We start from the raw sequence: 13,211 nt of genomic DNA on the forward strand, positions 1-13,211 counted from the left end.
GTATATTTGCATCTGTTTGATTCATCTGTTATCTTTTATACTTGTTTCTCTCATTCATGCTTTCTATTGCTTGATTATTTAACATGTTCATACCCCCATGCATTGTTTAAATGCTCCATTATTTGATTCTTTGGTTTGATTATATATTATTTATTTATCCGATCTGATTGATAACTGTTGCCTACTTGTATGATGTATGAGGCATATATTCTTATTGTTTGTTTGCCATGAACAATCCCCATTCATAACAAATGTACCCCTCTCCCATAAAGTGTATAATATTTATTTCTTTATTTCTTTAGTCACCTGTTAATACAAGAATTAAAACGAACATCCGATAACCATTTCAAAATAAGATCAAAAGCTCGATCCAACGTCGAGTAATCATTTTCAAAACTTAACAGAACCAGCACGTATTCATCCATCCTCTTGTAAGTCGATTGCCTTAGGCATCACCATCTACCTGTAAATCGATTGCCTCCGGCATCGCCACCTACCCTTATCCGTAACTCCTCTCCGCGCTCCATCCGTCGACTCTTATTCTGTTTAGGTAGCACCCATTAGGTAGAACCCTTTGTATGATAACATAGGTAGAATTCCCTTATTCTTTGCATGCTAACATTAGGTAGATGTTCCCCTTTGTAAATCCTAACACATAGGTCCATATTGCATGACAACTCTAGAGCAGAGCTTCCCCACTTTTAGACCTTCCGCGTGTCTCCGATCTTGTGGCATGTCAGTCCATTCTATTGTAAAGAGGTAACTGCCTAAGACTCGATTCAGCGAGCTGCGACACCTACTGCTAGGATGTTGAACATACTGCCCACCCTCCTTTGACACAGCTGGTGTCCCCTTTTGTAAGTCCATGTTCAGATGGCAATCCTTAACCCCTAGTTAGCTTAACTACGTTTTGCTCTGATTCTCATTCCAGATGAGATACGTAGGCATAAGACGCGACGTCTTACCGAGCACACTTCTCTTTAACCCATAGGTAGTCGAGCTACGAAGACTCTGATTCTCATACTCAGATGAGATACATAGGCAGTGGATGCGACATCCTTGCGAGTCATTTTCTTTTAACCTTCCTTTTAGTAAATAGTACTTTAGATATACCTACACCCTTTAAACTAGAACAAAACTTATGAAAAGGGCTCCCTAGGAGTACCTATGATGTTTTGGGTGCTTAAAGCCTTATCATTGCATAACCAACCCCCTTACCCAGATCTCTGACATTTTTACTAGTTTTTGATTCGATAAAACTTTTAGGTTTTTGTTCGCTTTCTAACCGTTCCTTTGGATAAATAGAAGTGCGGTGGCGACTCGACTTGTATGGTTTACCTTTGATTTAGTGCCCATAAAAACCGTGGCAATTCCTTGTATGAATCCTCCTAGTTGTCGAAAACTTGTTCAACAGCCTTTGTCCTCGCAATCCAGGCTTTCTTGTAAGATGGAGTATAATTATATGTTGTTCTGATATGGGATATAATTATACTCACCTTCACGGATGGGTCTTTATTAACCAACGACAGAATGTCTTGACATATCAACGTTGCGCTTAGTTTGCGGTGATCTTGTTCAACGTTAGTTGCAATGCAACTGTGAGGTGGGTCTATTGAAGCGATCTCCCAATAGTCGTTTTTCTTTTTGTAAGACGCAACCAAACGAAACTTACAAAGCATGTTACGACATTCGATAACATACATTCTAGAATCAGTGCGTTTCACTGTAAAGTCAGCAGAGTTGTTCATGTGGAATTTTTTGATAGCTAAAACACATTCTTCTTTGGTACGATACATGTCTCCCACATTTAATTCGCCTTTTTATCTCGGATACGGATTATACCAAAAAAATTGCATTTTACACTGAGGCTCCAATTGAATTGGCGCCTCCTCTTAAGTCCTACACAGGGGCGCCAATCTAATTGGCTAGGGCAGACTAGCCAATCCAATTGGCGCCTCCATTCAATTTTTAAGAGGAGTCTCCAATTCAATTGGCGGCTCCTCCTAAAAGTGGGGTAGTTTGAGATTTTTTTTGAAACCAGGGATATTTTGGGAATTTCGTTAAAAAAGTGGGTTATTTTTGTTAAAATTTCGAGATAAATTATATAACTTTTTTGTTTTATGCACTAAAAATTAAAACTATAAAAATAAGTTAAACCAAACAATAAACATTGTATTCAACATTTACATACATCGAAACGACCACCAAAATTCGCGTTTCCTTCTAATCAGTACTGCAACAACAACAACACCCTCTATCTCTTCGTTTCCCTCTTTTCATCTCTTCCATCTTCACCTTTTTCTCAAACTCTGAATTATCAAATCAATCTCTCATTCGCATCAATGGATTATTCAGCTTACAACCTAAACCAACCACAACAACAGCCTCAATCCTATTACGAATACGATCCATCTCAGATTCATGCTCAACCCTACGATCAATCTTACGCTGCTGCTGCAGCATATCAACCCTCCTATTACGCTGCTTATAATCAGCAATACGCTTATTATCCAGCTGATACTACAACGCATCTTCAACATCAACAAACTCATGGTTATTATCAAACTGAACCCGCTCCGGTTCACCCTCCCGGGGTTAACCCTGAACCGGTTCAACCCAATCTTCCGGTAAATTCGTTCATTCAATCGCCAATTCACCATTGTTATTGTTATTATTGTTGCTATTCTGTTTTTAGTTTTTAATTTGTTTTTTTAACCTAGAGAAAAAAATGTGTTTTTTAATTTTTATTTTGACCTAGGTTAATTGTGGATTCAATTTTATGTGCTTGAGTTTGATTTTGTTAGAGTAATGAATTAAATTGGGATTCTTTGTGATTTTTATCAATTTGTGATGAATGTACTTGAAATTGGGTTCTTCAATCAGTTTTATTGTAGGTAAGAGGGAGGTTTTGTGTGTGTTGATTAATCAATGTGTGCAAGGTAATGTATTTGATCGGGTTAAATTGTGGATTCAATTGTGTGTTCTTGAGTTTGAGTGTTTTTTTTTTTTTGTGTTCGAGTTAAATCGTGGATTCAATGTTGTTTTGGCTGTCTGCGTGTTTGTCTAATTATGTTGACTTACTCTAAGCAGAGAAAAAACTTCTGTGATTTGGTATATGGCCTGTGGCAAACTATTTTGTTTATAGAAATTTGACCATCAACAACAGCAACAACCATAGCAAGCCTTATCTCATTGGTGGGATGGCTACATGGATTAATTGATATTATTAGGACCATTGTTAATTTGAATTTTACCTTAAGGTCTGGTTGTTTTCGTTGTTGTAGTTAAGTGTCAATCTATGTGCATTTGCGCATTTCTTATTCTACTAGTTTTTCTCAAAGACCGTGGCTGGGGGAAAGTATAAGCCCCAACAGGTTCTTTTACTCGGGTCTTTGACATTAAACAAGATTAGTAGAATCGTTTTTGTTTCAATAAAGGATCTTTCACTGGGTAGTATCCAGTTGATGATTTTTACTTAGTATTACTATAGTGAGATAATTGAAAGAGGTGTATTCATTCTATATGGTTTAAGGTAACTCGAGTCAAAATTAACCATTATTTGATATGGTTTATTCCTCCTCGAATCAATTCGGAAATTTTGCTGCTACTCTAACATGCTAGTTTCTTGATTTATTACTAAAATTTGAAGGAGTAAACAGAAAAGGCTGGTTGAAGATTTCACAGTTCTTTGACTTTTCAAACTTTTTTATGCATTTAGAGAGAATATCTTGCTGGGCTTCCTCAGGCTTTTTTGGGACATTCTGTGGACAAAAGGATGATACTGGAATAGGTATTATATCCCCAGCTTTTCATCTAAAACATTCAGAAGATGTTGAGAATTCTGCAACCTTGGCCACAACACACTAGAGTGACCAGATAAAGACAGTAGTTGCGTAATCTAAGCTAATAAGCAATTGTGGCGATTACCTTCAATGCCACAATAATGCTCACATGGCGGTGGGTCTTTGCTGGTTGCTTTAGAGCTGATGTGGGCATAAGATCATCTTGTTTCTCTTCTTAACTGTCTGGCCGTGATTTTGCAGTGCCTCGCAGTTTGGGAAAAGGAACTCCATTCTTTTGGTTATTCCATGGATATAATCTTTGTTTGATATGCTTTATTTCTTTTGTCAGAGGGTGTTTCGTTTTCAGTTTCAGATTTAGGGGAGCATTGAGCATGTTTCTTAAATTGACTACTTCTCAAGGGTTGCCTGATCAACAATATCGGCTGTTAAGGTTGTTGATGTGTGCGAATTGGCCAACTCTCTGGTCAATTGATGGGTACTTTGGTTGATAAGCCATAAATTATCTCAATCATAATGAGGAAACTCAATAGTTGTTTGGAGATCTATTGGACATGAATAGTTGTAAAAATGAAGTAATATTCATAAATGCTGGATCCAATTTTTGTTATTAGTCTACATCAGAATTTTGGAATAAAAAATTGGATCCAATGCCAACTTTGTTGTTTCATGTTCAAAATTGTGACACTTAGATTGAACTGTAAGTAAGAATTGGAATAATTCTCGTTATCGAGGATGCCTTGGAAGCAGTTTTAAGGCCATCACAGTCTCCTTTTTATTGTGAATGTTAGTGGTGACTTAAAATTACAGTTATAAATATTTCCTTGGTTCTTACCTGGATGAACCAGATATTCCTTTTCTTAATCAGTTTTTTCTTAATTATTAACTCTTCTCCAATATTTGCAAGCCTTTGGAGTATTATCAAGAGTTCCTTCATTAATTGACTTGCATGTCATCACATTGACAGATTTTCTCTCAACCCTTGTGGTATTTTGTCAATTGTGTGCACATCTTTTATTCTAATCCTTTCCTCTCAAATTTCCTATTTATTTTTACCTGAATATTTGTGACCATATATTTATTATATATGCTTGACTGTGTATGTGATTTTTTATTATCAGATTGGGCCATCATCTCAATACAGAGGTAGGGGTGGTAGATCATTCAGGCGGGGTGGTCGAGGTCGAGGTCAGTTCGGTCATGGAAGAGGACGTGGAGTGGGCGGTGGGAGACACTTTCCGTCTCATTCTTCTGGACCTGCTATTTCTGATGTACCGGGTTCATCATCAGTCTCAGCTCAAGTGCAAACTGCACCGGTGCAACCGCCACCGCGTGGGGTATTCTGTGATATTTGCAAGATTGAGTGCAATACCCCAGAAGTCATGGAGCTTCATCTGAAAGGAAAAAAGCATCTGAAGAATATCAGAGTGCATGAAGCAAAACAGAGACATGGTGCTATCAATGCAACACAAAGTGGACAGATTCCTACCTCTCAGTTGAACTCGACGAATCAACCTATTATAGCTCAGGAATCTGAAGACCTTGCCAAAAATATTAGTTCTGAAATTGCAACTGATAGTCAGAAGGTTGACATAAGTTCACAGAATAATGTAGGAGAGACTTCTGATGTTCCAGCTGAAGAAGAAAATTCTGGTGCAAGGGGCCGTGGATTGAAGCGTAAATTAAGAGGAGGAAAAGCACGTAAACAGACGAGGACTGCTGATGGTTCGCAACCTGAGCCAGCTGTAGCCATTACATGTGAGTTGTGCAATGTTAAATGTGACACCCAACGTGTTTACCAGGCTCATATTACTGGGAAAAAGCACTTGAAGCGTGCCTATGGTCCCCAAGCTCCGGCCGGATTAGTACGTAACCAAGCTTTGGTTGGAGTAGGTAACCAAACTTTGTCTGAAGTAGGTTCCCAAGCTTTGGCTGGAGTAGCTGGGCTTCAAGCACTTTACCCACCTGACATCAACGCGCTAGCCACTGCAATTAATGCTCAAGTTCAACAAGGTGATAATGATCCACAGGTACTTCTGGCTCAGCTCCTGGTGAATGCACTATCTCAAGCACAAGGATCAGGAGCAGCACCACCGAATGGCTCATTGGCTGCTCCGACACCAACGCCCACATCAGTGGCAGGTTCAAGTCATGATCCTCAGTTGGCGCAGATACAAGTTTCAGAAATCGCAGCACATGAAAATCCTACAGGTGAATCAAAAAATGAGACGCCTTCTGCCCCACTTGAGTCAAATGCACAGGAAGGTTCAAATGTTGGCACACAAATTGAAGGTGGAAGTTCTGAAACTAAATAAATAGATAGGATGCTAATGACAGGCAGAGACAATTCAGGTGCAACAAATGAATACGTTCATAATGTGAAGCTTTCTAGTCATAGTAGGGACCAAAGTAGAATAACTATTCTCTTTCTCAATTTATTACTTTATTTGGACTATTGTTCACTCTATTGCCGGCAGGGATTTCTCTTCTACCAGTGCGAAATCAACACTCTGAATTGCTCCCATGGATGTTAGATGTGTCAAATCCTTTAGATTGTTGCATGTGTATGTGCACATGCACCTGTGTTTGTGATGTTTCTACCATTTTAGAACATGCATGTGCACATGCACCTGTGTTTGTGATGTTTCTACCATTTTAGAACATGCATGTGCACATGCACCTGTGTTTGTGATGTTTCTACCATTTTAGAATGAGTTGTTAAATATGTGCATGCTCGTCCTTGTGTGTGACGATAATAAATTTCATCGTATTTCATTTGATCCAATGATAAAATTTATTGATCTAATGCTGGAAATCAACCTGATACAAAATTCATGTAATTTGCCCATCATAGAATTAACCTCATATTTATAATTTAGTGTGAAATTTTATTCAAGTGCCTCAAAAATAGAGTCGAAGTAAGTTCATGAGAAATTTATTATAACCAGTTCACATTTTTCTCCTCAATTCATCATGAATCCAAGAGTACTTAGCATGGGATTTGGGATCATGAATCCAAGAGTACTTAGCATGGGATTTTGGATCATGAATCCAAGAGTACTTAGCATAGTTTTGAGCTGGGGATCCTGCTACCATGTAAGATGGACGGACTCTAAAAGTTAAGAGTACATGCATTGCTCCTTCCTTTATAGACAAAGCATAATCACCCACAAGAATAGTCAATAAAATTCTATAAGCAAATAATTGTATTAGGAAAACAATCCAAATCTTTTGAAAATAATAATATATCAGTATGTCTTATGCTTTCTTCAGGTATCATTTCTCTTAATAACTTTAACTCGGCAAAAAATTTATTTCTATCAATATCAGTTTGCTCATTAGTATTAATTGTTCCCCTTCCAATCCCATTTTTTTAAAATTTTACAAAAAAAAAAAGACTCTATCAAGTTTTTCGAGTAAACAAGCCAATATCTATCACATTCCTCTCCATTTGTTAAAGCTCTAGTAACTCTGAACGGGTATTAAAACATAATGAACAATCTGATATTGATGAGAATGAATTTTTTGCAGAGTTAAAATTACTAAGAGAAATGATGCCTCAAGAAATCATAAGACCTTCTGATATACTAGTATTATTATTTTCAAAAGATTTTGATTGTTTTCCTAATACAGTTATTGCTTATATAATTTTATTGATCGTTCCTATGACATTTGTTTTTGCATAACATAGAATCCAAACAAAATACAAGACCGTTCTGGGACTCTAAGCTTCCAAATCTTCTTCCAATGATAATCGACACCAAGGCGGTCTTCCTTATCTAGAAGTTTGTACATTAATGACATTGCAAACTCGTTTTTTCCATCATCAAAGCTTGTTCTCAAATATGAACCAGCATTATCCTGCCGTGAAGGAATACAAACAAGTTGCATCCATAAATTTGCAAGAAGCCAATTAGTCTGCATGGCCCAATTCGACTCCCCCTCATAATTCACCAACTTTGCAAGCTTTACATGGTGCAACTTGTAACACCCTGAGTTTAGTTTAATATTTATTTAAATTATTATATTTAATTTAGTGAAAATATGTGTATTGTTTGAATTATTGATATTATTTGTTATTTCTTGTGTTTTATGGGATTTAATGGTATTTTAGTAAATTAATAAATAAGGCGAATATAGAGTATTGAGAGTAGAGAAATAAAATATAATTATTTAATTTAAAAATAATAAGATAATTTAATTATTGGAGGTAATTAGAGAATGTGTGATACGCTTGGGTGAATGAAAAGATTTTATTTTATTAAGATCAGATATTTGCGTGAGTGAAAACAATTTGAAACTTTAGGGTTGCATATAAACTAACGTGAGAGGCTTGAGACTTGGTACGAGAGAAATGATAATTTGGGAAAAAAAGGCGATTTTGAAGGAGGAATAGAGCAACTTATGAGCAATCGTGAAAAAGTGAAGAATTTTCATCAACCTTCAACTCTGAGGTAAGAGAGGAATTTCTTTACTCATGGACGACTCTAAGCAGTTAGGATAGTGAAAGGTCATTGCCCTCCTATCTCTGTATTTAATTTTCACGATTTGTGGCTTTGTTGGTGACCAAAGGGGTTTGGCCAAAATCTTTGAGGTTATCGATTGATCGTTGATTTGTGTTTGTGCCATTTGAGAAAATTCTAGTAATGAAATCATAACATATATGTAATTGTTATTTATTTCTGTTTTTTTGCCAAAAATGGTTTGGACAAAACCCTTTGAGGCGATCGATTAATGTATTACTCTATTTTTGATGAATCTGATATGAAAATATATGATGTTATGAATTATTGTCAAACGTGTTGACATGTGTTTGTCCCTTTTGGAATTTTTTGTGATGTATGTTACTGTTAATGTGTTTATCGATGAATTGTTAGTCAAATCTTTTTGGTCTTTTTTTCCCAAAATATCGTAAAATATCATAAACATCGTAAAACTGAAAGATTTAGTCGATAAGTAAAAAAAGTCGAAAAATAGGGTCGACAGGGTTTCGACAGTTTTTAAGTTCAGGGGTCAGTTTGGTAATTTTTGAGAAATTTTAGTGTCAGTGACCTTTTTGTTACCTGTGTTATTTTTGAGTAATTTTGAGTAAAGTTGTCAACCCTTAGAGTTCAGTGGAGTTATCATCTGTGAAAAGTTATCAGTAGAGCATATTTGAGCACTTCTGAGTACTTTTGAGTACTCTAGAGTCATTTTTTAGGTTTAGGAGTTGTGGTTGAGCTGTTTAGAGTTCTTTGAGAATATTGTTGATATATCAGGGTCGGCCCGAGACCCTGATCTAATATTTCATGTTGAACTCTAATAAAAAAATATTTTAAAAAATTATTATTTAAAAATAGTGACTATTCTCTTTGTTTTAGAGTTTGTATAGGTTAAATTATATAATATTTTAATTTTGAACAAGATTTTAGTTTGGTAGAATCAAACTCAGGTCATGACTATCAAAACATTGATATAGTGTCACCAGGCAAATACATAAACATTAAACATGTAGTTAATAAACAACCTATATAATAAATATTTAATTTATTTTTAATATTTGAGGCCCCCAAATTTTTGCGGCCCTGTGCGGTGGCACACCTCACACACCCACATGGTTGGCCCTATATATATATATATATATATATATATATATATATATATATATATATATATATATATATATTATAACCTTTGATGAGTCATATGAGTAAATGATAAAATACTATGTTGAGATATTTTGAGCATGTTGAAATTTTTTTGAGCCGATGAATAATAATATAACTTTACTTAGTTGTTGATAATTTTTGAGTTATAATATAATTATTAAATTTAATTATATTTTGAGTTGAGTAATTCAGAGAAATTACAGTGATGTCTGATAATTGGCGAATTTATGGTTCAAGAGTGGAACTTGTTTGAGTATGAAAATTTGAGAATGATTGTGGTGATTGTTTGAGTTTTATTGTTGTTTTCTGCCATGATCATGCATACATATATATATTGGAGCTAGGTAGGACTTCAATTTAGTGAGGTCAGGTTCAGAGAGGAACCATGACGGTCTTATGTCTAGAGAGGGACACGGTTTAGAGAGAAATCGAAGACAGGGATAAATCAGGAACACACCTCTGATGCCTAAGAACCGGTATGACATGCATATTTGAGGAGAAGTTGGTGCATTTCACATTTGCATTATAAATTGTAATTTTTTTTTGTGAGAATGATCTATGCGTTTTTATAAATGTCCTTCTATTTAATTCTACCTCTAATATTTGTAAGGATTATTCCTACCCATTTCTTTTTGTTTGTGTGTGGCTTTTATGCCCGTGTTGCAGATACATGTAGAATTTTGTGCTATTATGTTAGAGAATGACGGACATTGTCTTCTTCTTTGTTTTCCGTTTTATTTAGTACTTTTGTGTCGTTCTGGTATTGAAACACATGGGATGAGATGTTATTTCTTTTATTTGGATGATTTTTGAGATGTTTTTCGCAACTGATGTTTTAATTTATATTTTGGTTTATGAGACATGTGAAGGTGTTGCTTAATGTTTTATATTTCCATTGTGAGCTGTTTAAATTTATAACAGGTATTTTATTTGAGAATGTGTGATACCCTTAGGTGAATTTATACTCTAAATTATTATATTATTTTGTGAGTTATGAAATAGAGTGTTACACAACTCTTTTGAGAATTGAATACCCATGTATTTAGTCCTTATCCTTGGTGCAATCCAAGCACTAGACCAGACATCCACATACTTTCCATCTCCAATGGTCCATACACAATTTTCTTTAATAATTTCCCAAATTTTAACTATGAAGTTCCAAAGATTAGAGTCTAAGAGTTTTATTGTTCTTCCCTCATCAATATCATTAATATATACTTCATCTTAAGAACTTCACATCATAATACTTAGCAACCCATTTAAAAATTTTCACTCGACCTTAGATATGCAAGCTTGACTCATGATATCAAACTTTTTCAAACCTAACCCACCATTTTCTTTTGGCTTAGTAACTTTCTTCCAACCAACTGCATGGTATTTCCGCTCGTTGTTTCTCTCGATCCATATAAACTTCTATTTTAATATAAGAATCTCATATATCCAATCCCCATTTGTATATTTTATTATGGTAACTTTATTTCATCTTCTTCTGTGCACTGCTTTTAAATGTTAATACTTTGTGTTTTTGTCACCATTTACAAGCCAATTTACCATAGACAATTGAAACCACATAAACTCCTCTTGTCTTAAGATCTCATTCAACTCTTTTTGCAGCTTGTTCTTGAGAATTTTTAGACCACCCACATTATTTTGTGACTGCATGTGACTTTGAATTCCCTTTAGCCTTTTAAGTAACTCTTTTTTTCCTTACCGCTTTGTCTAAAGTATGGAGTTTTCACTCGTTATCTCCTCCTCTAACCTTCTCCAGGTTTTCTCTAATAAGCATATTTGTCTTCTAGTATTGTTTAACATTTTGTTATCCAAGCCACATAGCAACCAAGAACTTTCAACCAAAACTTAGGAATGAAAACCTTATGAGATGTACCAAAATGACAAATTAACAAAGGGTGATGGTTTGAGAAATCTAACCATTCTAGAACTTTAACATAAACCTCAGGAAAATTCATCAAAACCTAGTTTAGTGAAGGTATTCTTCGGCTTCAACGAGTCTCAACAATTACTAGCATGCTAGATTTACTCATCTAAACATACTATGTACAATATTTGTAAAATGTTGTATTGGTCTCCCCTATGCAATACCAGACTAAAATGATTTTGTTGTATTCATCACATATGCAGACATACTTTCCATGTTTTTGCACTAAAGTGTTTTTATCCACCTTAACTATCTTGCCAATCCTATTTCCAATAAACTCTAACCTTTTCAATTGTGTCACTTGCAGGATGAAAGTTTGGACTCCAATCTTTCATTGTTAGGTAATCATCATATATGAACCAAGGTCCATCCATGATCGTAACTTTATGATCATCATCATGCGAGAAAATGACTAGGTAATCGTGATTACTCAGGTAAATGATATTAATCACCCACATCTACTTCAATCTAGACTCTAGTGCCTTATATCTAATCCTTTTCCTTAGCAGCTTGACAATAACTCCTCTTCTCCAGGGTTTATGAATTTCCTTCTCCTTTCTATACTTAATAAGATTAGAAGTAGTTGGTGGGGGGAAAGCCTTATTCTATTCTTTTGGTTTACGTTCTTGGCCTTCAAGTCCCTTTCCAACTTGTTACTCTCCTTAGTTTCCTGAGTCTCATTCGATAATTACTTTCTTTCAATATGATACATTTAGAAATGGAAATCTTTTAGTTTCAAATTATTTGCATATTTTCAACATATTTTATAATTTATTGAAATTCTGGTATAGTCAGAGTTCAGATGTTCTACACGAAGTCATGACATCTGATCCAACATTGTTACTAATACAGCAAGACAGTTATACAAATTAAAATCCAGTACTCATATGCACCCAGTCACAGATGTCAAGACATCTGTGAATATACCACCATGGAAAGAAGAACATCCAGTTTTGTCTATCTAGTGCAAAGACACAGTAGAGATCAAACATAGCCCTTATGTTTATTGATCCTGCCCAGTTATCAGCATGATGTCTCAACATTGATTTGAACATCACCTGTCCCAATATTACAGATGGGTGAACTGTAACAGACCAACCAGTCTATACATCAGTATTAGCAGTCAATAATGAATGTCATAACATTCTATTTTGCATTCAGACTGCAGGCTATGTGTCAGGTCTGTTATTCCCTTCATAAACAAACTAGAAACAGACTGAGTTATAACAGACAAAATATAGTGTGTAGAAGGTAAAAACACCAGTAATTGTTAACCCAGTTCGGTACAACATTACCTACTCTGGGGGCATACCAAGCCAGGAAGAAGATCCACTATTAGCAGTATTAATTCAGAGTTAAACTCCCCCGTTTACAACTCCTCACTTAATCCCTACCCAATGCAATCTATACCTAGGCACTCCTAGATAGAAACCTCTAGTTTCCATTCCTATCACTACAATTACCATGTTATGCTTAGACAACTTGAACATGTTTCACAGCTTCGTTCAAGAACATACCAACTCTTGCCTACAGGCTTTAAGTTACAAATAATCTCATGCTTTCAAGCACTGAGAAACACCTGGTAACCTTCCCACAGGTTGGGAGGTTTACCTCACACACACCCCTAATTTTTACATTGTTTGAGGCTTACAAAACCTAGGTTACAATCTGCTATTTATAACCTAACCACCCAACTGGATTTGGGCCTTCAGAAATCGCAGCAAGCTTCTCCTTTGCTGTTACAAAGCTGGCAGAATTCTTCTGCTACAATCAAGGTCTTCAATCTTTTATTTCCTAAAAGATCTCCATATTTGGAAACTGTATATT

At 35.5% G+C, this 13,211-nt stretch overlaps 1 protein-coding gene across 2 annotated transcripts; it reads left to right on the forward strand.

Annotated features, from left to right (window-relative positions):
* Window positions 1-2,178: 2,178 nt before the first annotated feature.
* On the forward strand, window positions 2,179-6,606 carry LOC127105005 (uncharacterized). Of its 2 annotated transcripts, XM_051042156.1 has the most exons (3): window positions 3,719-3,790; window positions 4,132-4,375; window positions 4,922-6,606. In XM_051042156.1, exons 2-3 carry the CDS (start codon window positions 4,355-4,357, stop codon window positions 6,113-6,115), a joined length of 1,215 nt encoding a protein of 404 aa, XP_050898113.1. In that variant the 5' UTR covers window positions 3,719-3,790; window positions 4,132-4,354; the 3' UTR covers window positions 6,116-6,606. The 2 variants fall into 2 exon arrangements, with proteins under 2 accessions (XP_050898112.1, XP_050898113.1); XM_051042155.1 differs by lacking the exons at window positions 3,719-3,790; window positions 4,132-4,375 and adding an exon at window positions 2,179-2,627.
* The last annotated feature ends 6,605 nt before the right edge of the window (window positions 6,607-13,211 follow it).

The sequence above is a fragment of the Lathyrus oleraceus genome, chromosome 7 (genome assembly GCF_024323335.1).
Source record: "Lathyrus oleraceus cultivar Zhongwan6 chromosome 7, CAAS_Psat_ZW6_1.0, whole genome shotgun sequence".
In the NCBI taxonomy this organism is placed as follows: domain Eukaryota; kingdom Viridiplantae; phylum Streptophyta; class Magnoliopsida; order Fabales; family Fabaceae; genus Lathyrus; species Lathyrus oleraceus.